Source organism: Enhydra lutris, unplaced genomic scaffold, assembly GCF_002288905.1.
Source record: "Enhydra lutris kenyoni isolate GAN:26980312 unplaced genomic scaffold, ASM228890v2 scaffoldscaffold6, whole genome shotgun sequence".
In the NCBI taxonomy this organism is placed as follows: Eukaryota; Metazoa; Chordata; class Mammalia; order Carnivora; family Mustelidae; genus Enhydra; species Enhydra lutris.
In genome coordinates this window covers 17,511,952-17,539,767 of record NW_019154090.1, presented here as the reverse complement: position 1 = coordinate 17,539,767, position 27,816 = coordinate 17,511,952, and the positions used below count along the sequence as shown (strand labels likewise).

Here is a 27,816-nt window from a genome sequence, read left to right as displayed (position 1 = left end):
TTGTTTCTTCATTTGTGAGGCTCCAGGAGACATTCCTGGCTACTCAAAGATTCAGAAAGTACACCTGTGCTGATTCTTTTCCAGAGGCTTGGGGAGGTGGAGAATTAAGGTGAGGGGAGTAAAAACCCTGTGATATTGAAGGAAATCATGTTATAAGATAATGGATTCATTCAACATCGAAGCCAGTTAAACACAGATAGGATCAGTAAAACCAAAACAAATATGAATAAAAAAGGATGAGCTACAAAAATGAATTCTTAAAGAGAACATAGGTTAAAAAACTCTGATATAAAAATTCTTGGTGGGGCACCTGGGTGGCTCAGTGGGTTAAGCCTCTGCCTTTGGCTCAGGTCATGATCCCAGGGTCCTGGGATGGAGCCCCACATCAGGCTCTCTGCTCAGCAGGGAATCTGCTTCCTTCCTCCTCTCTCTGCCTGCCTCTCTGCCTACTTGTGATCTCTGTCTGTCAAGTAAATAAATAAAATCTTTAAAAAAAATTCTTGGCCAAAATCTGAAATTTCACCAAGAAAAAGGAATGGATGACTGATACATCACCAGGAATATGAGTGTTAACAACTGCTCTGTCTTTTATACACAGATAATTGACACATACTATTTTAGTCTTGATCTTAGGTCAAGGATCTAATTTCAAGCATCGATGTGCATATCTAAATGTGAATGGACAGATTTCCAACAGAGGGAAAACAAAACAAAATAAAGCAAACCCCAGACCTCTACTATATGGGTCTGGGGTCTACAATTCAGACGACTTGGATGGTATCAAACTGCAAACATAGAAACCAACATTATAAAACCTTCTGTCCTGAAAAGCAAATGAGAAACCAGGGTATGGAGGTGTTTTCATAATCCGAGACACGCGAATTCCCCCAGAACCAAACCGCTTCCACTAACAATGAACTCAGAGTGGGAAAAAATAAAATGTAAAGAAAGACAAGCTAAAGAAAGACAGGGGAGAGATGGCGGATGTGGCACATGGAGAAATATGCCTCCCAAGAATTGAAAATAACACAGCAATCAAAGAGGCCATCAAATAAACACATTTAGAGGGATTAAAGAGAAAACAGGAGGACTTGGAACGGCGGCAATAGTGCAGCATGTCACGAGAAAAGGTGGAGTGGCTCTGAAAAGCACAAACTTCACTTCGAGAGATGAGACATAGTCATTGAAAGGAAAAAATAAGTAAATAAATATAAGAACAGATGTTAATGGAACACAATGGAAGATAAACACAGAGGCTGGAGAAAAGCAAAAGCGGGCTCTTTCCTTCGAAAACATCAATACATTAGAAACAAACTTCTACCAAACATGATTAAGGGGAAAAAATAAAAAGAGACACAAGTAAGCCACTTGGCAGTTGCTAGAAATTGGTGGAGTACTTTTGCCGCATGCTGGAGCGGTGAGTGAGTCAACGCCTGGGAAAACCAGGAAGCCCATCCGAAGACATGGATGGATGTGACCAGGGCCAGAAGTCCTGTACCAGCCCACCGCCAGAGCACCAGCTTCTTTTAAGTGCGAAGTTTTAATTTTGAGATAATTGTAGATTCTCATGCAGTCCTGAGAAATAACACGGAGAAGTCCCTGATACCTTCCCCGTGGTCTTCTCCAACATTAACATCTTGGACAGCCACAGCACCTGTCACAGCCAGGAAACCGATGTGGACACAGTCACTGAGTGTAGTCAGATTCTACCCATTTTCTACACACTTGGGTGTGATGAGTGTGTTTCCTTGTATACAGTATTATCACATATGTAGACTTCTGTGAGTACTACCCCAGCCAAAATGCAGAAGCGGGCACAAGGGTCCTTCACATAAGAAGACACTAGCCTTTGAGTTCCTCTCTTGTCTCTGGGCTGAAGGCTGGTTACTGGACCCTGGGTGACTATCACACTAATAAAAAAAGAAGGATCTCTCGGTGAAACCTTTCCTGGTGCTCCTTTAGCCCAGAGGCCCACAGGGCAGCCACAGTGGCTCCTCATGTTGTGCACTGCTCAAGGCTGGAATGTGTCATTTACATGAGAGCCTTACTCTTGTGACCCATGCCCTGTTAATTAAGAGCCACCAGTCTTTTTCTGTTTGAGTGACCAGTGATTGGATTCACTGTGTTTGTTTTTTGTAAATCATACAGTGGGAAGGTTCAGCTATGCGGTCTAGAGGGAAAGGAAGAAGTGAATTGTTAGTCTATGGACTTAGTGTCCACAATGGGCCAGAGTTAGGAAGGGAGACCTCTGTTCAGAGTCTCTTCTGTGGGTCAGAGGATTGGACCTGTGATGAGTTTTGTTTCAAAGGAACAGACCACTTGAACTTTGACTAGCAGAAAAATACCACATAAACAGATAATGAGATATGTATCTAAACACTTTTGTAAATGGATGATAAAGTAGGGTAGAAAAACTGGCTGGGAAAGAATGGGAAAGAATGGGTTTCTGGGCAGTGTATTACTTGTCAGACGAGAATGGCACCTGTATCAGTAAGAAGAAAATGAGGTCACTTAATGTTGGAAAGATCAATATTATTGTGAAGTTCTTTAATATTATCAGCAAGAAATTCCGTATATGGCTCTAGCATGTTAATGTAAATAGAATATTCAAAATAACTTTGAAGAACACATTTGGTTGGTTACTTGAAGTAGAAATAATAAAGAAAAGTGAATAGCATGGTTTTGATATTCTTGCCGACATGAAAAAAAAGGGTGATGTTCGGATGGCTTTGGGGAGGAGTTTGAGCAGAGGGAAAGACTGGGGTTGTATGAAGAAGGATGTATGTTATACACAGAGGGATTGTGCTGCAAGCACGAGAAAATTCAGGTGGCTCCTGCAGGTCATTTCTGTGTTTGGTACAGTGACAACCAGCATAAATAAGAATAAATAAAACTGGGTATTGGTTGAGCCATGTTGGATCACCTGCCCCCATCCCAAAACCATTGTTTAAAAGAAAATCTGGGCTATAGATGATGAACTTATCCTCAAAGTACACCTTAGCTGGTTGGGATTGCTACCAGCTGGGGCAGTCTTCCACCTTGAAAATTCTGGAGTGGTTGAAGAGTCAGATATAATGAGGGAAGAATGATTCCAATTAGAAAGGCTGAGAAACTCCCATCATTCCCTGAAGAGAGCAAAGTAGTGAAAAGTATAGACTTCGCAAAACACACCTAAGCGAGAAACCTGACACTGCCCCTTACTGGCTTTGTGACTTTGGGCAAGTTACTTAATTTCTCTGAACCACAGTTTCCATAAAAGCTTTCTGGATGATATTGCTGAAAAATGAAGATAGAAAGGGAAAACCAAACATTGTGATTTATAGTTGTTAGAACACATCTGAGGTCAGCACTAAAGAAGGGATGGACATGGCCAGGACCCTCATATATGCTACCCCTCTCTTTCTCCATAACATCTGAAACAGTGTCTTCACACTTCCTTGAATCCCCTCCTCTTTCTCCATGTTCTGCTCTCTACAGTGAGGCATGAGTATTGTTCAGAAGTCCAAAGCTGAGCATGTCACTTCCCTGCTGAACCCATTTATGGGCTGTCCTTCCGCTACATTCCTGATCATTATTAGTATGGCCTCAAGGCTCTGACTGGTCTAGTTTCCACTCTCTCACTTGCCCCTTCTATGTTTCTCTGCCCTGTGCTTTCTAGGTCACAGACATGCACATTCTTGTCCATCTGAGAAACTGTACATGATGTGTTATTCTCCTGGAATGGTTAATCCTCTTGAACCTTCCAAGGCCAAGTGGACTCCTATTCATCCTTCAGAACACAGCTCAAAAGCCACTTTCTCTTCTAGAATAGACAAACTGATCATGGTAGGGAAAAATAACAGAACTATGGTCACCTATTGGGAGGAGTGGGGGCAGGGTTTGACTGGGAATGGCCATGAGAGGTCTTCCTGCCCTGCCTTTGTATTATTAGGGGTTTGGGTTGCTCAAGTGTATGGAATTGTTGAATTCATGGAATTGAAAGCTTAGGATCTGTGTATTTCTTTGTATGTAAATTTCACCTCAAAAGAAAAGAGCACACATGGAGCCTTGCATTGCATTGATATGCATAGTGCAATACTGGGGGAAAAGGAAGTGTACTAATGTCTGAAATTTCCTTTGCAATGAACAAAAAGTCAAGAGGGATTGAGAGACCAATGATGGGAAATAGGTGATAAAGTAAAAATGTTAATAGTAAAATTTAGGTGATGAGTAGCAGATGGGTGTTTACTTAAAAAAAAAAAAAACAAAAAACTACTAACTTTGATGAATGCTTGAAGATATCAAGGAAAACATTCCTGTCTGCCTCTCTCCCCATCTGAGAGTATTGTCTTAGATCCTAACAATATCACCTTCATGAATCACAATGCATCTTCCTGAACACAGATATCAGGTCCATGAATTACAATAATTAGGTTATAGGTTGAATAATTAATAGTAAAATTATTCAATGTCTAGTATCCTTCTCTAGACTGTAAGCCCCATGGAGGCAGGTGCCATATCTCTGTTGTTTCCTGCTGTATCTCTAAGATCTAGCAGTTTCTCAGTAAATATTTGTTTGTTAAGTATACCTGCCTCTCTAAAATCCATCCTCCAACTTGCTGATAGACATGATGCCTGTTTTCAAGGTTCATCTCTCATGCATTTTTACATCAATGGTGAGAATAGCAAGATCTTCATTTCCATCAACCTTGATGGGTACAGGGACAAAGAAGCCACATATACCTCAAATGCATTTCTTCCCCAGATAGGCTACTGGTGATTTTAGTTATACCCACATCCAATGTGCTTCTCTAATACTGAAGGCTGTCAGCTTCCCTCTAACTCCAGCTTGGGCTGGACATGACCTGGAGTTTCTCATTGTCCCCACAGTTGTGCTCATCCTAAAAATGGCCAGCCCAGCATTTGGTGTTGTGTATGTATCACTACACTCCAAAACCCCCATCCTCATAGGAAGATGTGTGATGAGAGGAAAAAAAAAAAAAAACCTTAAATAATGCCTGACACCAAAAACATGACTTGTCTTATTTTCTCCCTCTCATTCATCAAAATCGTAATAAGACAAAAGTATGCAAAATAGTTGCAGAGTAATACTTAGCCAAACTAGAAAAACTCGATTTTGACAGGTTTTACAATCTTCAGGCTGACAGGTGACTTTGTCTTTCATTGATGTGTAAGATGGAGAAAATGAAATGACTAAACTTGTCTGGGAGAGGAAATTTAAATGTGCAACAGCTGTTTGAAATGAGTTTACCATTGTACTGGGTGGATAGCAGTCTGCTTTCTCCATTTCAAACTATGCCCCAGATACTTAAGCAGTTTGTAGATATAATAAACCACTAAGACAACAGAGCATTAACAGAATGGGAATAGCACAGTATTGGTGTTACAAGACCTGAGTTTTCATCCTGGTTTTGGCACTAAATTGTCTAGCACAATTACTTTCACCTTTGTGGATCTTTTTTTTTTTTTTTTTAAGAATTTACTTATTCATTCATTCATTGAGAGAGAGAGAGAATGCATGCACACAGGGGAACAGAAAGAGGCGGAGGGAGAGCAAGACAGAGAGAATCTCATGTAGACTCTCATTGAGTGTGGAACGAACATGGGGCTCAATACCAGGATCCTGAGATCATGACCTGAGCTGAAACCAAGAGTCAGATGCTTAACTGACTGAGCCATCCAGGTGCCCCAGCTTTGTGGATCTTAACTTTAAAATCAAGGAGTTGGATTAGACTATTGCTTCTCAAAGTTTAATGCACATTATCTGGAGATAGTATAAAATGCAGATTGTGGTTCAGAGGGCCTGGAATGTGACCTAAAAGTCTGCATTTGTAATGAGCTCCCAAGTGATACTGATACAGCTGGTCCATGGACCTGTACTTTCAGTAGCAATGGATTAGAAGATCTCTCTAAGGGAATTTCCAGTTAAATACAATTTATGTATTAACAGTTCTAGAGTTGCTCATAAGAAAAGCAGGGGCTTTGGGATGGCTCATTCAGCTGGGCAGCTAATTCTTGATTTGAGCTCTGGTCATGACCTCAGGCTCCTGGGATCAAACCCCACGTTGGGCCCCTCACTCACCAAGGAGTCTGCTTGAGATTCTCTCTCTGCTCCCCACCCCCCAACTCAGAGAGAGCAAGTTCACTCTCTTTTTTCCTCTAAAATAAATAAACCTTTACAATAAAATAGGGAAACACTATCCTTTCTGCTCTTAGTGAATGAATGAGGTACTATAGCTTAGTACTGTTCAAAACCCACCAAACAAAAATTTTCAAGCAACCAGAGCTGACGGCCTTTGCTCTGGAAGAACAGATATCCAACAGTTCTCTCATAAGAATTAACAAAGCAGGGGCGCCGGGGTGGCTCAGTGGGTTAAAGCCTCTGCCTTCAGCTTGGGTCATGATCCCAGGGTCCTGGGATCGAGCCCCGCATCCGGCTCTCTGCTCAGCAGGGAGCCTGCTTCCTCCTCCTCCCCCCTCTCTCTCTCTCTCTCTCTCTGCTTGCCTCTCTGCCTACTTGTGATCTCTGTCTGTCAAATAAATAAATAAAATCTTTAAAAAAAAAAAAGAACAAAGCAGTGTGCACCAAATTTGTGAACCAAGCAATGCACAAGCAGTGTTGTGAATGAATAAAGCACATCATGGTTTGGCCTAGCAGCCCTCAGCTGCTGAATGACAGAAGCTGATCCCTGAAATGGCAACCTACTTTCTTTGATACAGTGGATCCCCATCCTGGTGCTGTACCAGGGTCACTGGAGGAGTATATGAAATAGAGATCCCTTAGCTTCACACTCCGACCCAAGAATTCAGTAGCTTTAGTTTGGGCCAGCCATGTTTGGGAACTACTGTTATAACCATATGATGGGGGGAACAGGGCAATGACTTAGGGCCAGAAAGGAAATTTTGACTCAGTTCCTGATGGAGAGACAGTAAAGAAGAGCAGCTCCACAAACCAGCTTCTCCAGAATCCCAGTGGCATCTTCTCATGGTAATGAAGGTATACAAGTCACAAGAGAATCACTGTTTTAGAAAAGCAGCCTCGGAATAGAATGGTAAAACTTTAAGGACCCCTGAAAGCTGCAATGAGAAGTTTTCACCATAGTTCATTTTCTTTCTCTCTCTTTCTTTCTTTTCTCCCTTCCTTCCTTCCTTTTATTCTTTTCTTTCTTCCTTTTTTTTTTTTTTTTTTTTTTTGTCTATAGTAATGCATCAGAAGAACTGGGGTAAATGCTGAATCCACTACCTATTAAATAAAAGGGTTTTGGTAAATTATCATAACATCACACAGGTTAAGCCATGTAGTAGTTATCTAATGCTACATAAGAAATGACCCCCAAATGCAGCAACTTAAAATAACTAACATCTACTACCTCCCAGTTCCTGTGGATCAGAAATCTGAGTGCAACTTTAACAGGTACTTCTGGCTCAAGGTCTTTCCTGAGTTGGGTGTTCAAGCTGTCCGTTGTGACTATGGTTGCATCTGAAGACTCAGTGGGGTGGAATCCAATACCAAGTTCACTCATGTGATTGTTGGAAGACTAATTTTCTCATGGGATTTTGGAGTAATGGTCTCAGTTCCCTGAAGGCTGTTGGCTGGGGAGCTCCCTCAGTTCCTCGTCCAATGGATCTCTGCACAGAACCACCCCCAAAATGGCAGCTGGCTTCCCACAGAGCAGGTTAATGCAAGAGTGAGAGAAGGCACCCAAATGGAAGCTACGGTCTTTTTATAACTTAATATTGAAAGTTATATCCTAATAGTTTGTCATATTCTATTATTAAAAGCCAGTCACTAGACCAGCCTACATTCAAAGGAAGGGATTTTTACATGAATATATTAACAGGAGGCAAGAATTATTGGGACTATCACAGAGGCTGCCAACCATAAACTCCAATGTCACTCCACAATGCCTTTGTGAAAGCACCCCACCTAATGTAAATGAGAGAGGACTTAGAGACATTACAGCAATATGTGTATAAGAGTATAATAATTTATTTCAAGGAGTCCAGTGAAAACTCTCCAGCTAATTTTATTCAGCTTTGCCAAGTGTTCTGAGCCTTTCAGTTAATGAAGGTTCTTTCATTCTTGCAAGGTTCCAAACTACCCTCTCTACACTTTTCCAAAGATTTTTCTCACCATCTGATACTTCAAGAGAAATAAATGGTTTAATTTTCCTTACAACATGAATTGCCACTGACAACAATCTTTAATCATTAAAGAGTTAACAGTGCACTTTGAATTGCTTTACCCAGATAAAAAATTCATTCCCTAAGTAAATGAATTAGCCACATAATTGACAGTCAATTCCAGTAATAAAACACTAATTAAGTGATTCTGCTAAGTAAAAAGTACAATGTGATGAATTTGCTAAACAATGGCCTAACTAATAAATTTTCATGCTAAATAAATGGTTTGGAATGGTGACTAAACACTCACCATGTCTAGGGTCAGTCAAAAAAGCAACTATGCTTTTAGAAAACAATGACAGAAGTGACCAGCTTCTGTCAGCTAGGTACCAGCTAACATCCTTAACAGCACTACACTGGGCTCCTTGCCAAGCAAGAACCAAGTGAATAAGTGTGAATGGGACAGATGTACTAGATTCGGGGATTGGGGGGCAGGGAAGTCCCTATGGGTATAAAATGGGTGAGTGGCCTAAATGAGAACTTGGAATAGTCTAGTATAGTCAGATTGGAGTCATAGCACAACCCAGTATTGGGCAAGCAGAGGCAGGATTCAATGTTAGACCTTATCAGGCTAAGGTCAGAATCAGCACCAAGGAGAGATCCTGGGAGCAGTGGCTTCGGGAGAGATTTCTATAGACGGATATATGTTTTATCATGGACAAGGGTGCTGAAGGTTATAAAGTTTGCTCTAGTGTGGTACCTAAACAATGAATTCTGGAACACTGAAAAGAAGTTAAAAAAATAAATAAAAATTTTAAAAAGTTTGCTCTAAGCTTCAGAAGGCTAGCATGGCAGTGGGACTCAGTCATCATAGGTATAAGAGTATGTGTTGTCCTTTAGAAGCATCTTGGGTTAATCCCATTTGCAACGGTGTTTTTTTGGAAGGATTTAGATACAGAGATGTCCACGCTTCCCTTGGGCTCCACTCATTTGGATTTTCAAATCCTATACAATAAAGAACAGTGCAGACTTTTCATCATTAAATCCTTGTTCTCTGGACCCTTGAGCTGGAACAGGGCCTTGGTTTCCTTGCTTTTCCTTGAACACATCAGGGACCTTGGGGGCCTCTAGGAGGAATATCCTTTCCTGATTTTCCAAGACATTGGGAAGATCCATAATGAAATAAATTTGGAGAAGGGCAAGCCATGACTGGCGTGGGGAAATAAAAATATTAGAAGCACAAAGCCCTCTGGAAGAGAAAGAGAAGGTCATGAGACGAGGGGCATCAGGGGCTGCATAGGAGCTCTGAAGAGTGCTCCTTCTGTTTTCCAGGACTGCGCTGAATGGAGTCCAAAGAAGCCAGTATTTGGTGTTGAGCACTTTTAAATTAATTATGAAGACAAAGATACCAAGATTAGAGCTTCTAAGAAATGGAATTGCCAAGTGTATCCTATATGTCTTTCTCAGACTAGTGCAGTGGTCTCCCCTCTGGTTTCCCCATCCCCACCACTGGATCAAAACCTGAGTAATCTTAGTCACCTCTATATTTAACGATTCTTGTTTTCCCAGCAACACACAAGAACAATTGGTTGAATACAGAATAGTTAAAAGTGAGTCATTGTAATCCATCTTGATCACAAAATTGACACAGTGATTCATTCAATAAATACTGATCAAGCATATATCATATGCCAAGTACTAGTCTCCAGGGGTACAGTGTAGACAAAAACAGGCACCATCTTTGTACTTGGGAGCTTACAGTCTAGTGAAGAAGGCAGACTTGAAACAAAGAACTCTTCAATGAATAAACATTTGTGTACATGATACTTGTGATACATTCTGGGAAGGACTAGAACACAGTGCTAGTAGAAAAAAAAAAAAGGTCACTGTTTAGATAGGTGATTGGGAAGCCCTTCTAAGTTGACAGTTCATCACAGATCTGAAGGATAAATAGGGGCCAAACAATGAATGACAGCAAGAATATTCTGGGAAGAGGGAATAGAATTATGAAAGTCATGATGTTGGAAAATACTTAGTGTTTCCAAAGCATAGAAAGAAAATCAATATAATTGGATTATAGTGAGAAATCCAGACAGTGGCCAAAGATGAGACCAAAGATACAGACAGGAATAAAATTATTCTGAACCTTGTAGCCCATGAGATATATTTTAGCTTCATCCTTGGAACAATGGGAAGCCAGTGTCAGGCTTTAGCTGAGCAGTGGCATGATGAAATTTGCATTTTTAAATTGCAGAACAGGCTAGTATTTTATATTATATTATATAGTATACTATATTCAAGTAGCTATTTTATAAGTAAAGCATAATAATGATATTGAATTGTTAGGCAATCCTCTGCTGATGATAAATTTGAAAGGAGAGTGATGGGACAAAATAAGAAGGGTTACTGATGAGAGGGCCCAGGGACAATTTGCGAGTGCATACATTTGCTAGAACATAGCTGGATGAAGATTAGTGGAGGACCACATAGGTCTTCACTGTAGCAGCAGCAGAAGTGACTCTGCTAGTCTGGAATGACTCTCTACTTTCTGAGCCTCTGTCTCATCTGTAGATCTGAGGGAATTTCATCCTACCTAGATCAAAGACCCTGAAGATGAAAGGGGTTTTCACCTTGGAAAAACTGAACTGACCCAATGAGATATTAGCTGAATAAGGATACTCATTTAAAAAATCAAACATGTTCAAGTATTTCAGGGCATCAAACTATCAAAATATTGACTGATCAAGAAAATATGGAGCAAGGAGGAAGTTCCTTCCAACCAGTACTTCCGGATTTAACAACAGTCCCAGGAATGGAATGTCACAGAGTATCCATTCGCTTACCACCTGCTTCACTACAATGAGTTGGTTACGCTAGCTGGGTTGTAGTGACTATTAATTCTGTGATCAGGTATGTGTGGATGTGAGTGTGGGTATGGATGAGTATGTAAAATAAAATTTCCATGGGCACCACTATTGTGTGCTGTCCCTTTCCTTGAATCTGATATATGCAGAGACAATACTTATTTTTTACTGGTCATATTAACTACCACCCCAGTAACATTCTCCTCATTGTTGCTAGGATGATCTTTCAGAAATTAGACTCAGTCTTGCCCTTCCTCTTCTTAAGATCTGTGTTAGCCCCTTGCTGAGAACATAATAAATTTCCAACTTGCAGGTTTACAAGATCCTTTAAGGTGGGGCGCCTGGGTGGCTCAGTGGGTTAAGCCTCTGCCTTCGGCTCAGGTCATGATCTCAGGGTCCTGGGATCGAGCCCCGCATCGGGCTCTCTGCTCAGCAGTGAGCCTGCTTCCTCCTCTCTCTGTCTGCCTCTCTGCCTACTTGTGATCTCTCTCTCTCTCTGTCAGATAAATAAAATTTTAAAAAAATTAAAAAAAAAAAAGATCCTTTAAGGCATAGTCCTTGATTACCTTTCCCAGTTAGTCTCCCACCACTTAACCTCATGGAACTAACGCTCCAAAAGATCAGAACCCTCCTGATTACAAGTCCGAAAGAAGGGACTTCCTGAGAAAAGGGTCAGGGTTGGCTTGACTTCAAGGACAATCAGCACCTTGAACAAAGACCCCTAAGTTTTATCTTCGCTATTCACATTTTCTCTCAGGCCCTATGGAGAAGTTAACATAACTGATGTGTTTCAGACACCGTATTTTAGGGAATATATTTACACTTACAAGGAGCTATACAAGTGAGCAAAAGCTCTTTCTAGATTTTGAAAACCTTCAGAGATGCTGCTAGACCATGTGCTAGTAATGGAAGAGTTATCAACCTAACCAAGGTAGAAACTGGAGATCTAGAAAATATTCCTATTATTCTTGATTATATCAACCACATAGGCTTTCTTATACCTCTGTACCCTTGTACAGAACAGTGAAGTGGTTTATCTCTAAGATTACCACCAATGATTCCTGCCCTTCCTGTAGGCATATGCCATCTCCCTGATTGAGAGGTAGAGTCTGTTTCTCCACTCAGGCTGGCTGGTGACTGGTTTTAATAATGGTAAGCCACAGAAGTGATGTTAGCCAGTTCTGGCCAGCAGAAGTGGCGCCTAGATTTTAAAAGGCCGGCATTCCTCCTTGGCTTTCTTGGAACACTCACTCTGGGGGCAGCAACCATTATGCAAGAAGTCTGATTGCCCTAAGTCTGCCATGCTAGAAGGGAGCCCAAGTTAGATGCACAGGGAGAGAGCAATGCCAGCTAGCCCCAGATATTCTAATCATTTCAACCCAGGAGTCAGATGTGCAAATAAAAGTGCTATTCGGGCATTCTATCCCTAGCAGATGCCACTTGAGGAAAAACTGAGGCCCCAGACATATGGACCTCAGATAACTGTCCCAGTCATTTCCAGCCATTAAAGTCATTCCAGCTGTCTCCTCATTTTCACACAGACACAAGATATCCCTGCTGCGCCTTGCCCAAACTCCTGGCCCACAGAATTGTGAGCAAAATACAATGATTGTTGATTTAAGCCATTAAATGGTGACATGGCACATTATAACAAACCAAAGAACAATGACACATTTCTCCCTTTCTGTCTTGACAAACTCATACCACTCATCCTTTAAAATTCAACTCCTCCATGTTTTCCCTGATAAGCTGATACAGCCTGAGAAGCCTAGCTCCACTTCCTACTGATATTCTCTGAACTCACTTTGCTTCTTCTCACCTAGTAAACCAACGTGGTCCAAACCCCTTCTTTTCACCTAGTAAGTGAGTCTCGATAACTGAAGAAACAGCTCATCTCCCCAAAACAAGGGGTGTAAAGAAGCTACCTCTTCATGACCATAGAAATTGGATCTACGTAATAGGTGCCCATTGTCTCCCAGAACCTTCCCAGGCAACTGATGTTCCCATGGCTGCTTGTGAGGCTATCCAGCCAGTGGAGAACCACAGTCTGTTGCTATGTCTGCTTCTTGTATTTACTACTGTTTTTGGCTTTTTCTGCTGGCAGAGCAGAAAGCAGTCCATCTGAGTTTTGCCCATATTTGTGTGTGGTCTGGAGACTGCCAATGGGTCTTCTTTCTTTTTCCTATGATTGGAGGAATGACTGTATCACATTCCCAGACCAGCCAATAGTTGACCACTTGGGGATATTTTGAGTAGCAGCTCCAAATTTTGCAGGAACTATGAAAAGGGTCTTGTAAAATTCCTTTGGTGTTGGCAGACTAGGGATTGGTGGCAGGGGGTGGGACACATATTAAGATCTGGATGTCAACCAATTGGCAAAAAAACAAAATTCTTTGATTCCTTTGTCTGCATATACTCAATTCTGAATGCAGAAAACAAGATGATAGTGTATAGTGTCTGCTGAACCAAGGTCTCTAAATATTCCTTTTTATTCTGACTTAGTATATAGGATTACTTTGTTTGAGTCCTGTCTGTATACACATCCATCCAGTCATTTATCCATTCAACTAAATAAGCATTTTTTTTTGTATCAGTTCTGTGCCACACACCATGCTATGTGCTAGGGATACAATTATATGCAAAACATTAATGGTCCTCCTGTCTTGGAACCTGGCATCTGTCAGAAGGGTTGGACCTTAAACAAACACATTCAGAAGATGAAGTCAGTGGTGAGAAGAAAAAGGGAACAAAATTCTATGAAGCACCGAATAAAAGAATCCAATCTGGTCTGGGGAGAAAAGGGCTAGGAATGGAGGAAATCTGTGAGCTGAGATCTAAAGGAGTCAGTTAGGAAAAGAGTATGGGTATAGTCAGATGAGGAGTTTGGAAAACATTTCTGTTAAGTGCTAGAGAGTAAATAATTTAGGCTTTGTGGGCTAGATGGTCTCTGTATCCATCATTAAGCTCTACTGAAACAGCACAAAGGCAGCTATATATATACAGTTTGTAAACAAATAAGCATAGATGTGTTCCAATAAAGCTTTATTTACCCAAACAGAGAGTGGGCTGCATGTGGCCTATGGGCAGTAGTTTGTGCACCCTGCATGAGACAGAGCAATCGCATGGACAAAGGCCCTGTGGTAGAAGGAATATAGAAGAGGTGAAGCACTGAGAGAAGAAGGTAATATGACTGGAGCTCATAGAGAAGGAGGCAGTAACATGTGAGAGCTTGGGAGAGGTGGACAGAGCAAGACCTGTATGTAAGGTAAGGATGAGAACTTTGGTTTGTAGCTTAAGAATAATCAGAAGCTGTAGAATTGTTTTAAGTCAGAGAAGGATGAGGCAGCATGTTCCAATTTGCGTCTGTTAAGAAGAACATGGACTAGAGAATGACACGGATGAATATGATGATTATTTAGGGGCTGTGGATCTTATTGAGGTAAGAGATGGTGGTAACTGGGACAAACATGGAGGGAGTGGGTGTGGATGGAAGGCTTAGAATAATCAAAACATGGTGTAGAACCTGTTATTGAGGGTAAGGGAAAGGAACTCATCAAGATGAGTCTGTACTGTATCTCCGCTGAATGTATCCTTAATGTTACATTGAATGCATCTCCACTTGCTTTGGTGCTAAGGAACTGAAACCTTATTTTCATTTCCAGCCTCCACGTAATTAAGAAGTCAACTTGCATGGTTGGTGAGGTGAAAAGTAAATCACTTAAAGAGAGATGAAGCACATGGCTAATGGGCCAGGGTGGCTTCCCTTCACCAGACACCACTCTCCTTGCAGCTTCCCACGCATATCTCTACCAGAAGAATCATGCCACATCACTGCTGTTTGCCATTCCTGTGGGCTTTTTAAGGGAAGAACTACCTTTTTCTTGTTAATGTCACCAACACTTCCTATTCTGGTTGGGGGATCTCCTCACTTGAAATCTATACACTCTAGAGGTAGGTATGGGTGAGAGATATATTTGATGTAGTGTGGGTAGTTCTCTCAGTTGAGTCAGGAATATCTCACTGAAAGTCAGCCTGAATAACTAAACCTCATGACACCATCCTCCAGAAATACATAGGGCACCATACAGAGAATAGTGAGGATGGTAATGATGGGGACAGACAGATTTTGCCTGTCCTTGGCCCTGATCTTTTCTTCCACTTCCTCAAATGCTACTTCTTTTTTTTTATATAATTCTTTATTATGTTATATTAGTCATTATATAGTACATCATTAGTTTTTGATGTAGTGTTCCATGATTCATTGTTTGCATTTAACATCTAGTGCTCTATGCAATACATGCCCTCCTTAATACCCATCACTGGGGCTTACCCATCCCCTCACCAATTCCCCCGCAAAACCCTCAGTTTGATTTCCAGAGTCCATAGTCTCTCATGGTTCATCTCCCCCTCTGATTTTCCCCCCTTCATTTTTCCCTTCCTTCTCTTAATGTCCTCCATGCTATTCCTTATGTTCCCCATATAAGTGAAACCATATGATAATTGTCTCTCTCTGTCTGACTTATTTCACTTAACATAATGCTACTTCTTAAAGATGTTCCCTTTCCAAACCTCTACTTCCTATTTATACCTCATACCTACTGCCCATCTCTTTGGCAAAAATTTTAGGTGGGCTCCTTGAACTGTGTGATGGATCCAACCCTACAACTACTCCTTCGTCAACTTTCCAAGATATATAGATCCCCTCCCAACCCACTAACATATATCAGACCTCAGGTTCTTTCAATTTCTAATTTGAATCAGAAAATTCTACTTTGAATATTGAGACTCCATCATAATCCAGGCTAAGTAGAGAGCCATGAGGCTACCTAATCCATTAACTTCTTCATACACTCTGAGTTCCATCTCAGAGTCCAGGTAGATGACCAGAACTTTCTGCATTTGGATCCCATTCACACAGTCCCCTTTATAGTCCCATGTTTTGCCCCTCAGTTGTGACTGCTTTTCTATGGGTACTCCTAATATAGGAGTCCTGGTTCAACATTCTGGCTCTTCCACTAACTTGCTAAGTGACCCAAGGCAATGTGTTTCATCTCAATGGGCCTCAGTTTCCCTATTCATGGCAAAGTGTTCAATCACCTTGTGTATACAGTGCAGCAAATATTTGTATCTCTAGGCTGCACTCCTCCACTGAGCTCCAGGCACACAGATTCAGCCGCCAACGTGACATCCCTTCAATGACTCAACAGCACCTCCAACTTAACCCTTCTAGATGTAAACTCCCCCTCTTCTGCTCCAAATCTGGCCTCTTCCTGTGTTCATGATCTCATTTAATGTCATCACCACCCACGTAGGCTGAGTATGAGCAGAAAAGAGAAGATTTTGGACTAAGCTCTGGGGTACTTCAATGGTTAGAAGATGGAAAAAAGAGGAGGAATGGATAACAAAGAAGGAGGAGAAATGGCTGGGGAGGAAGGAGAAATACCAGAAAAAGAAAAGTGAAGCAAAGAAATTGTTTCAATAAAGATGGGGTGCTGACAGGTCAATCATATAAACCCAGATTCAAATCCAGACTCGACCTCTTGGTAGCTAGATGCCCTCTAGCAAGTTAGTTAAATTCTCGGAGCCTCAGTTTCCCTAAAGTGCCTCATAGAGTTGTTAAGAATACGAAATGAGGCATGTAAAGGACTTTGTTCAGTAAGTACACATAAAATGTTAGCTAGGAGAATTATTATTTATGCTTTCAACTCATCAAGGCTGTAGCACTGGCTGAGGGAAAACAAAACAAAAAAACCTGGTCTGGAAGCTTGGTTTATTCTGCTACCTAGCAACTATATATTTACATTTTCAACTTCACTTCTTTATCCCTGAGTACTTTAACAAGCACTTTCTAAGTGCCCTGTTGTAATTCAGGACTCCCTAAGAGATATAGAGAACAATCTCTTTTCTTCTCAAGATGTAGTGGACTAGCATAAATTGCCAAAAGCAACTTTAGCTTTGTGGATTTACTGAGGTCGTTTTGAGAAGGAAAAGCTGGGCTAGCTCATGATGAAATTAAAGGTCTAGAGCTGATGAAATGTTGTTCCTACTTATCTACAATGGAAAGCTGAATCTATACAAATGAAGGAGAATATTAGGCCAGGTTTCAACAACATCCAGAGGCTCCTAACACTGGGATCACTCTAATTCCCAAATAGGTTGCCCCTCCTGTAAAGTGAATTGAAGTAGGCTACAACTTGAAGACTCTTCTCAGCAGGTTCCAGCCATATCTCTGGCCATATGCTCTCAACACAGAATACCCTGTACTCTAAGTCCCCTTTTCCGAGCCCACCACGATCTCTTTCCAAGCCTTTGTCCCTTCCACCAGGCATAGTCTTCCTCTTCCACCTCTCTCAAGTTAAAATCCATTCTCTCACATATTGTCTAAGGCAGAATCAATCACTTATCAAGCCTATGATGAGTGTTCCTAGGGCACTAAGTACATCTTTTCTCTATCACTTATCATATTTATTGAAATTAATCCACTTACAAGTCTCCTCTTGGAGGACAATAATATCCTTGAAGGCAGAGACTGTGCCTTATTTATCTCTACAACCCCTACAGCACTTGGCATACAGTTGGTATTCAATGAATATTTAAAGGAACACCTCAGTTCCCATAACCAGGAGATGAAAAGCATAATTCAATTTGAGAAGATTCTGTTTGTGCAGAAATTGGATTGGGGGTCTACAGATACTGTCTACAGAAGACAAACCATTACTGACCATATTTCATTCATCCAAAGGAGGCAACTCCCACTTCTAGCCCAGGTTCTTTTGCTGGTGACTCAATGAGTGACCTTGAGGGAACTCTCTGGGACTCAATTCTTCATCTTTAAGATGGGAAGGTTGGATCAGATGGTGTCTAAGGTAATTTTAGTTCTGATGGTCTATTATGTCCCTTTTTGAGTCTATGTCCTTCTCTGAAACTTGTGTTAGTTTAAGTCAGTGTTTGTGATAGACAGTTTGTCTACTTTTTCAAGGCCACTTAAATTTCCATTTTGCACTTCCAGGGAATAAATAATTCCATTCAACTCTGGGTTGCCAGGAATTAAATAAGTGTGTCCTTTAATCTGTCAGCCAAGTAGATGATTACAAAATATTCAATAATCCCTGTAAAATATTCAATAAAACTGGAGGTGGCAAGCTTGTAACATTCAATTCCTCTCCTAGATTCAATTTAATCTTGGAGCAACCAGAAAATATAATTGTCCTTGCAAACAGAATTTCGTGCACTTTTTTTTTTTTATTTCTCTTCATGATGTTCTGTTGAGCTCTTGGTTTCACTGTGTGACTCATGATTGCTTTTCCTTGTAAATTTCCACTCCTTCCATTCTCTTAGGTTGTTTGCTATTCTGAAAAAATGAGAGAAAGCTCCAGAGATTGTTGAGAAAGAATGCCTACAAATGGGGCACAGCTATAAATGGGTTTTAGCAAACTTAAGGCCCAGTACCTCCAAGAGGTAATGCCTTCTTGGTGCCTCCACCCTGGAATATGGGGAGCTTGTCTGTCTCCCCCAGTGTGCTGTAACTCTCCTATTATCAGACACAACTTGGCACATAAAGAACAAGGCCTTTGGAGTCTGACAGTCCCAGGCTTTACCTGGAGCCAGTGACTCAAATTCGAGTGTGGATCGGCATCATTTGTAAGGCTTGTTAAGAACAGTGATGGCAGGGCACCTGGGTGGCTCAGTGGGTTAAAGCCTCTGCCTTTGGCTCAGGTCATGATCTCAGGGTCCTGGGATCGAGCCCCGTATCGGGCTCTCTGCTCAGTGCAGAGCCTGCTTCTCTCTCTCTCTGCCTGCCTCTCTGCCTACCTGTGATCTCTCTGTCTGTCAAATAAAAAAAAAAAAAAAAACAGTGATGGCTGGGCCCCACCCACAGAGCTTTGGGTTCAGTAGGTCTGGGTGGGGCCCAAGAAGTTGCTCCCACGTGATGCTGATGCTTCTTATTTGGGGACCACACTCTGAGAACCACACAATGACTCAGTACTCAGTATCTGGGGGACTTCGGTTTCTTTCTCTATAAAATGGGATAAGTAACACCTGTGGTTTAGTGGCAGGGTCTTGGCTGTAAGCACGTCAGATCCTGGTTTCAGTTCCAGCTCTGCTATATCAAGCTATGAGCCTTAGGCAAGTTCCTGCTGTTTAAACCTCAGTTTCCTCACTTGTAAATCATCAGAATAATCACAACACTTATTTAATCTTTCCAACAAGATAATGCCTATAAAACACTCAGTTGGAAATAGGCATATAATTAATGTTCAATAGAGGATAGCTGGTATTAATCATCATCATCATCATCATCTAATAATTAGTGCATTTTGAAGCTCCAAACTGGGAGGATTAAGTGGACTTGCTGGCTAACACAACAAGAAATAAAAAATACCTCAGTAGGCTGGGATAACAGGGTCAAATCTAACGAGAAGATATAGCACAGAGGAAAGTTCTTTGTCTGGGCCCCCAAGATCATCTTTACTTGGGCTGAATGAAGTAGCCTTAGTTGGAAGCCATGAGCTCTGCATTAGGCAGATATGTGACAGACATCTGGAGGTTCACTCAAATGTGAGCAGTACATTCTGCACTCAGATTTGGAATCCAGAGTGAGGGTGATGGCAGGTCTCTAAACTTCCAATGACTAAACCTAATGCAGAGAATCACAGTAATCTTGGAGACCATGCACTCCATGGACATGGGCCAGATGGAGACAGAGGTGCCAATCAAGATTTTGAGCAGACCAGAAAATAGAAATGTATCCTAAACGAGGCTGATGGCTGATGTGGGCTGCTCAGCCCGAGGGAAGGAGCTTCAGGGCACACACATGGCCACAGTCCGACAGCATGCGGTGGGAAGTGGGTACTACAGGAAGAGAAAGACTGACTTCACTACCTTATGTGAGATCAGAGAGCAGACAAGGGCCAGCATATGGTGGTTGACCGATATGTACTTGGGTGCAAAAACAGGAATAAATGGATGGAAGTTACATACAGCAGATAGCCGCTTAAAAGGAGAGAGAATTCACTACCAGAGGAATTGGAACCAGATGTGGGCTCAGAGCTAGAAGATCTTCACTTGATTTCCAGCTCCATCATTGGTTCTCTGGTTCATACATTCAAACAAATACTCAGTGGGTATCAGATAGGCCAGAGAGTTTGGGCAGTGGTCAGGGTACACACTGGTTGGCAGCCATGGACAGCCTAGGAGTCCATGCTTAGGACTTCAGCCTTTCCCTCAGGGGCAACAAGGACCCACTGAAGGGATTTAAGCAAAAGGGAAGGTCAGGTTGGAGTACTACAAAGATGGGACAGGGGAAATGTATTTAACTTTATTGAATTTAGGATTCCTTATGACACCAGGATAGAAATGCCTACCTGGTTGCGATGCTTTGAGAAGTAGAGATAATGCAGCATCTAGCAAAATTACTGTCCCAGTAGGTGACAAACAGAGTGAAGATATCATTAGCAATCTTTAATATCACACATAATCAAGGGCATAGCATCCCAAGGGAGGGTCACAGTCAAACCAGTTTTCCCAGAGACCCATTTCTCCAGTTGCCTCAACACCCTCCTGACACGGGGGAAGGACTCTTCCTAAGGAGTTAAAGGCAACTTCAGCCATTACACTTTTAAAGTCATGATCTGTATTCCCTATTTGAATCACTTTAGTTACATAACATGTCCCTAAAATAATCAGGTTAAAATTCTGCCTGGTTCTTCCTTCTGCCCGCCCCATCTCTGCCAAGCCACTCTGCAGGGTATCAAGCTTGGACATTCCCTGATGTACTCACAAGGACATCCTTTTAGGAGGTCTGTGGGCTGAAGGTCACGGAGTACCATCAGGTTTCAGGATCATCTGTCTTCATCAGCAGCAAACATCTCTGAGGCCACGGTAAGCTCTGAGGCTACCAGGTATATTTTTGGTTACACGGGAGGTACAAAGTCAGGGGAAGAGTCCTGTGGCTCTTTTTGTAGGCTGTCATTGCAGCCGTTGTTGGGCTCTGCAAAAATCTTTGTGGTTGGAGCACCTGTTCCCCTTATGAGCTGCGAGCTCTCTGTGCCTGGGGCCATCCCTTACTCTTCTATGTATCTGTCTAGAGCTTGGTCCAGATCAGAAATGCCTGAGGTTGGGGACATCTGGTCTACAGTCCCACCTCCTGGAAAGCTCCCAGTGGGATGATTCCTACAGATCCTGCCTGTTAGAGCACCCCCGCACCCCCCACTCCCACCCCAGGCAGTTGCCTTCCTGTGGGCTCTTCAGTGGACAGAGGAACCAAGAGGAGGCGCTGTCCTCCCAGCCGGCAGGGCAATTCTCCTTAATCTCCTTTCCCTCCTTCACTGAGCCTTGCAGTGGGCAGAAAGTTAAATGTTAGAGGGAAGACAAAGACAGTCTGTAGTCCAGACCTCACTATCGATTCATCATGTGGCTTGAAGATTTTTCAATATCTCACAGCACCAGTTTCAACTGTAACATGGGTTTGATAATACACCACTGCAGAGGGCTCTGTGAGCTGGCTGGTCACGGGGAGAAGAGTGGCGCTCCCCTTTTCTCCTAGCTGTCAGGGGCTACCATTCATAGTCCAGGACAAAGTACACTGGTAGTGCATTCAGATAACCCTATTTGGCTTCTAATCCCATCCCCACTCTTTCTGGGTGCAACGTTGGACTTATTTATGTCAGCTCTCTGAAACTCAGTTCCCTCATTAATGAAGTGGGAATATTATATAATTTATAGGGTTCCTACGAGACTTAAGACTTGTATAAATCCAAGGCATATGGTCTAGTATATAACCAATGAAAGTTACCTTCCTTTAGGCTTTTGCTACTAGAAAGCTCAGAACCAAATTGGAATTTGAAAGTACCAGCCTGCATATTTAGATCACTTTCTAATATAATGCAATTACATTTTAATCCAACCTGATCTTGCTCTTGTCTTCATTTATGTGTTCCTGATCTTGGTTATTTCTCTTATTACTGTATTTATATTCTCTTATTACTTATTACTGTATTACTATTACTTATTACTTACTACTATAAAAGTAGGCACTTTTATTGGCTATGTTCCCAAATTCTCTGCAGAGCTAGATGGATAGAATCAAACTGAGGTCAGGAGAAACGGAACCTTAATATAACTCTGCAAATGCCTATGTGATTGGGGCATGGAGTCTCTCTGAACCTCAGTTTCCCTGTCTGTAGAATGGGGTTAATAAAAAACCTACAAGCTATCTTATGATGCATGAATAAAGATTTTTGTCTCCAGCATTTTGCAAAAAGACCTTTGTAAATTATGAAAAACTTGGCAAAAACACTTCTTATATAAAAGACGCTACTTTATACATGCCTCAGAAGGCAAACTGTGTATGTTCTGCTTGTAAGGGGCAAAGGTTTAATGATTTCCTTGGAACAGGTGACATCTAAGGAAGGATGAGGTGAAAATAACTGCATGAAGCTGCCATATGCCTATTCCAGACCCTGGCATTAGACATCTTGAGGCCAGGACCCTGTGGCTCCAAGGAGGCTCTCCAGTCAGGCTCTTGTCTTTGTTTTAACCTGTTCTTGGAGGTCTGAGTGACACATATACCAGACCACCATCTTCTGTAAAGCCCCCCAGGCCCCAATAAAGATAAGACTCCCTGCTTTCCTTTCTGAGTCTCCCAGACACTCGTACCTTCACTCTCTCTGCTTTCACCTCCTGCTGACTTGTGCTTGATTTCTAGCCTGTGCACAGCTAGGGACCTTCATGACTGGTCCTCCAGGACCCCCTCTGGGTCCTCGGACCTGGCCTGCCAGCATCACTATCATAGAAATTCAACAGGGATTTGTTTTGAAGCACTTTGATTTGGACTGAAATGAACACGGACAAAATGACACCAGGAACAAAAGAGATAAAAAAGAAGATGTAAGCACAGATATAAAAAGATAGCATCAGAAGAAAGACCCGGAAAATTATCCCAGCGAGCGAAAGATTTCAGGGAAAAAAAAAAATAACAATCAGGTACACAGGGCGATAAGATCAAAATAAGATTACTTAATAAAACCCAGCATTTCTTCAAACCGAAGACAATACACATTGTTTGTCCTTGAAATGTGGCGTGCCCTCCTTTCTCAAGAATGCCGCAGTCCTCCGAAGCCAGGCCCAGCGCTGACAGAGCCCTGTCACCCTTGCAGCCCCGAGGTCACTGTTCCCGTACAAAATCCACAGGCTTGCCTGAATGGCTGCTGCACAACTTAGCAGTCATTTGGAATAGAAAGCCCCAGAACATCAACGTATGTAGGGAGAAGGGGAGTTTAAATTAGGCAAGAGTCCACCTGTTCAATAATGAAATAATTGCTCAGGGCACATTCTTCTGTAATCTTTTCTGATGTGACATGTATTCTCGGGCTCTGCCTTTCTCAGTGCTTCCTCAACATTTGCAAATCATTTCAGGGCCTCCTAAAGCCGATGCAGAAGCCAGGCAGTCACTTCCCTAATGCTGCGAAAATAGATTCAATTTTACATACATCAGGGTGATTTCAGAAGCAATTTCTACATCTCTAGTGTAAGCATTACTTACATTTTTTTCCCCTCAAATCTCATCCCAGCGGTTCCACAGGGCATTTTAAAAGGTACCTGATGCATTCCAGGGCATTAAAAAGAATCCCCAGAGCGTGTTTGTGGCTATAGCCTGAGGACACCAGATGCATAGATAGAGTCCTGAAATATTCAGGGATGCAAACAAATGAAAAATTTCTTAACAATTGAGTATAATGCCAGTTCAATTTTTACCCCTGTCTTTCTAAATGCAATATCATTAAAATGTATATACATGTATATCTGTCTATATATGTCTTTGCCTATGTACATATGGATATGTCTGTGTTTGTATGTATAAATCACACATGCATATCACTCATTCAGAAATATTGTCTCTCTTTACACTGAAGATATCTAATTAGATTCTATTGGACAGCTTTCCTCTTCCTCTCCAGCTGGCCAAACTACCTGAGTTGTGGGTGCTTTCTTGTAAGTTTTAGCCCATGGGGAAAACAGTGGTGATGTTTCCCCTTGAAATCCAAGAAACTGGTGTTACCCAGGTTTTCCCTTGAGATCAGAAAGCTCAAGATCAAATACCTATAATTTTGAGGGTATGTATCTATGACTATAATATTTTTGGATTTCAGTCTTCCCAGGGCATTTCTACAAATGGAAAAAAGATGTGCACAAGAATCTGGCCTATCCAGGAAAGGTTTTGGGTGAATGGGTATCACTTGGCCAGGATGTTCTATCAGCTAGACTCACTGTTGAACTTCCTGGCCCCTGGGCCAAAAGCAGGAGAATCCGTGAGAGATTAAATCAGGCAGAGACTCTCGGGAAGCTCTGGACGGGCTTTTCCTTAAGGAAAAGCCCATTTCCCTGTCAACACCCTGTCTGCTTCTCCTGGCCATCTATGCCACTCTGCCCTTTTCCCAGTCCTGAGGGAAGGTATAAATCCCTGTGATTCATCTGTGTTGAGAAAGGAAAACGCACTGGATTTGTGGGTAGGCAGACTACAAACTTGCTCTGCTCTCTGAGGAAAACGGAAGTTAAATATTTGCTCATGAAATAATCAGTATGCGATGTTAGATTTTGTCTTTAAAGCCATCACACAATCTTAAGAAGGGCGCAGACTCAGCATGGCCAACAACGGGCAACAGGATAGCATTTGTCTCCTGAAACAGCGCAAAAGGGGGGTATACGATGCCACTGAGGTCGCATTTTTGCTGACACGTTAACCTGAATGTGATCACGATGAACAAAATCAGATTAATCTGGATTGTGCCACATCCTATGGGACCACTGGCCTAGACTTTTAAAAGATGTCATGACCCTGGAAGAAAAAATAAAGGCGGGAGGGCCATTCTAGGTGGAAGGTGATAGAGAGACACGATGACCAAATATAATGTGAGCCCCTTGACTGGACCCTGGACTAAAACAACAACCACAACCACAACTACCACAACAACAAATGCTTGGGGGCCCCTGAGGAAATTCAACTGTAGACCGGTATATCAGATACTGAAATAAGGTTACATTTCTTGGGTGAGATAATTTTATAGTGGTTCTGTTGAAGAGCTGTCCTAGTTCTTAGGAAGCACTTGCTGAATTCTCTGGAGATACAATGTCACAATGTCTACAAGCTACTTCTAAATGGCTCAGAAAATCATATATATATATATATATATATATACACACATATATATATACATATGTCTATTATATGTAGAGAGATAGAGATAGAGATATACACACACACAAACACACACAAGAGAGAGCGTGTGTGAGTAATCAGTGAATCTAGGGACAAGGTATATGAGTATTCATTTTACTATTTTTTCAACCTTTTTATAGATTTAAAACTAATTTCTTTCCTCAGGCAGCATGTCAATATTTGAAAACGGCTATTGCTCCCCTCAGAGTTCAGGGTTCTTAACCAGTGTGCCTGTAGGAACTGTCTAAATGACTTTTACAAAATCCACATCCCACCTTACCCCTCATCTTCCTCCCCCTCTTCCCTCAGGAGATTTCAATTTAGTGGGTCAGGTGCACAGCCTACATATTTCTTTGAAAACTTTCTCAGATGGGTTCTGTGTTGGACCTGACGTTAGCAATCATGGGTCTGCATTAGCCTCAGAACCTGGATCCATCGGGAATTAGCTAAGTCACTCTGAGAAGGTCAGCCAATTGCATGGACCTTTGGATGCCTTAATCTACAAAATGGGGCCAATCATACAAAGTATCTTACAGGGTGTGGAGAAGACAAAGATGGTCAATAAATATTTGTTTCTTTTTTTCCTTCATTTTCTCATGATCCCTCACCACCCCAAATTGACCCTATCTATGTCACTTTTACAAATTATGGTTTCTTCCATTCGTCACTGACGCAGTGTGTGGAGGACATTTGTCTATGCTCATAGTTTTTAGAGTTTCTGAATTTCCCCAATCTGGAGGAGAGGCTGTGGGATCAAGCATTTCTAATAAAACCAGGAAAAAGATTGGCTTAATGAAAAATGAGTTAGCTCATTTTTAGCTCTCTTGAGTCTGACCACCAAGGTAGCTTTGAATGTTGCCAGTCCTGAGGTTCTCCTCTGGACTAGGCTTCGCCCTGAAATCTTAGCCACTTCTATTGGCTTGGGATCCTGTATCCACTCTGCATGAGGGCTCAGAGGCTCTTGACTAAACACCACTTGGAACACTGGCTCTAGGTTAGACCTGGCCAGGCTTGGGAGTTCTGGCTTGCAGGTCTGGATGTGTTACTCATCAGCCATGGGACACTGGAGAACTTGCTTCTCTGAGCCTCAGTTTCCTAAGCACTTAAAACACAAACCATTATAATCCATGATGCACCTACCTTACATAGTTTATATGAAACGTTGTTTTGAAAACTGTAAGACACTCAATTCAGTGTGGCATGTTTTTCTCGTTATGGGCATAACCAGGTCCTCTTTTTTTAGAAACAAACAAACAAACATACCCCAAAACTGTTAATAGTTTTGTTAACAAGCAGTTAAGAAGTCTGCTCCCATTTCCATCTGCTTTGGGGGACAGTCTTAAATCCTTCTTTTCCCTCGAGATGGGCTGCTTCAAGTCTCTGCCAGGGAGAACCTTCATCCTTGGAACATCCCAGGGAAGCATCCTGAGCCCATGCCCTATAGCATCTAATCACTGCGAGGGGTCCATAGCAGAGGTACCAGGGTCAAGTTGGACCATGGGCATTCCCTTACACTTAGTTGGCTCAACTTACTGAATCCATTAACGTCCTGAGAGCTAGAGGAGAAGCCTTCATCGTTGCGGCTGGTGCTGAGCTTGGTGGTGGGTTTGTCGGCTGAGGCCACAGGTCCCATCTCCCTCTGGGCTCCACTCTGTGTCTCCTTCTGCTTCTTGGCCAGCTTCCTTTGGGACATGTGCAAGGGGAAAAAATCACAGTCAGATGGTTTCAGTTGTATTAAAGGATTGGGAAGACCAGATTGCTCTTCTTTCCCACTCATCATCCTCAATGCCCGAACCTGTTTCATTCTCCAGAAACAGTCATGGTGGGTCTTCCAATGCCGAGGTGGAATAAGCCTAAGGCCTCCTGAAATCATTAATGGCTTTTCTTTACTCAGAAATATGAGACTTATCCTGGCTCATTTCCAACAACAGGTATGTTCTTTACTTGAACTTAAAATGGGAAATCAATGAGACTTGGGTGATGCTTCCCTTGCTCTCCTTCCAAAGGAGGGGGGGAGAGATCAGATGGATCTTTCTGTCCTAGGGCTCTGAATGAGATTCACATTTCTCAGGGACTAAGATTACAAAATAACACACCAACCAATGGTAGACTGAAGTAGGGTCTGCTGGTTGGTGAAGGGTAAGGCTGGGGGTGGGGGTAGTCAGCCTTGTAGCTCGAAGGAGAAAACTGAAAGGTGAACTGGATGACTAACTATTCCCATAGGAATAAAAGATCCTCAGATCCAGATGGTGTTTATAATAATACTAGCTTAAAGCAGTGGTTCCCAAACTTGGGTGTAAATTAGAATCATTTCAAGAGCTGATAAAAGGACACAGAGGCCCCGGCTCATAAAAGCAGGGTAGAGGTGAGGTCTGTGTGTGGTCACCTAGTTCCCTAGGTCATTCTGACATCATCCACTGGAGGTTAGAATCATTGGCTTTGTCCAGGAAGGCCTGGGTTCATATCCCGTCTCTGCTGGCTGCATGACCCTAGCAAATTCTTTAACCTCTTCAAGTTCTGAACTCATCCTCTATGTACAGAGGGGAAACAACTGGGCCAACGCCCCAGGGTCATGATGATTAAATAAGAGCAAGTGTGAAACACATCGAG

The 27,816-nt window shown here is 42.1% G+C and overlaps 1 protein-coding gene across 1 annotated transcript in view; it reads right to left on the bottom strand.

Moving 5' to 3' along the window:
* LOC111141448 (protein tyrosine phosphatase, receptor type T) overlaps nt 1-27,816 on the bottom strand; it is a 706,124-nt gene that overhangs the window by 109,189 nt on the left and 569,119 nt on the right. Inside the window, exon 15 of the mRNA XM_022494012.1 lies at nt 26,740-26,888. Within this exon, the coding sequence (XP_022349720.1) occupies nt 26,740-26,888 (149 nt within the window). The remainder of the gene's footprint in view (nt 1-26,739; nt 26,889-27,816) is intronic.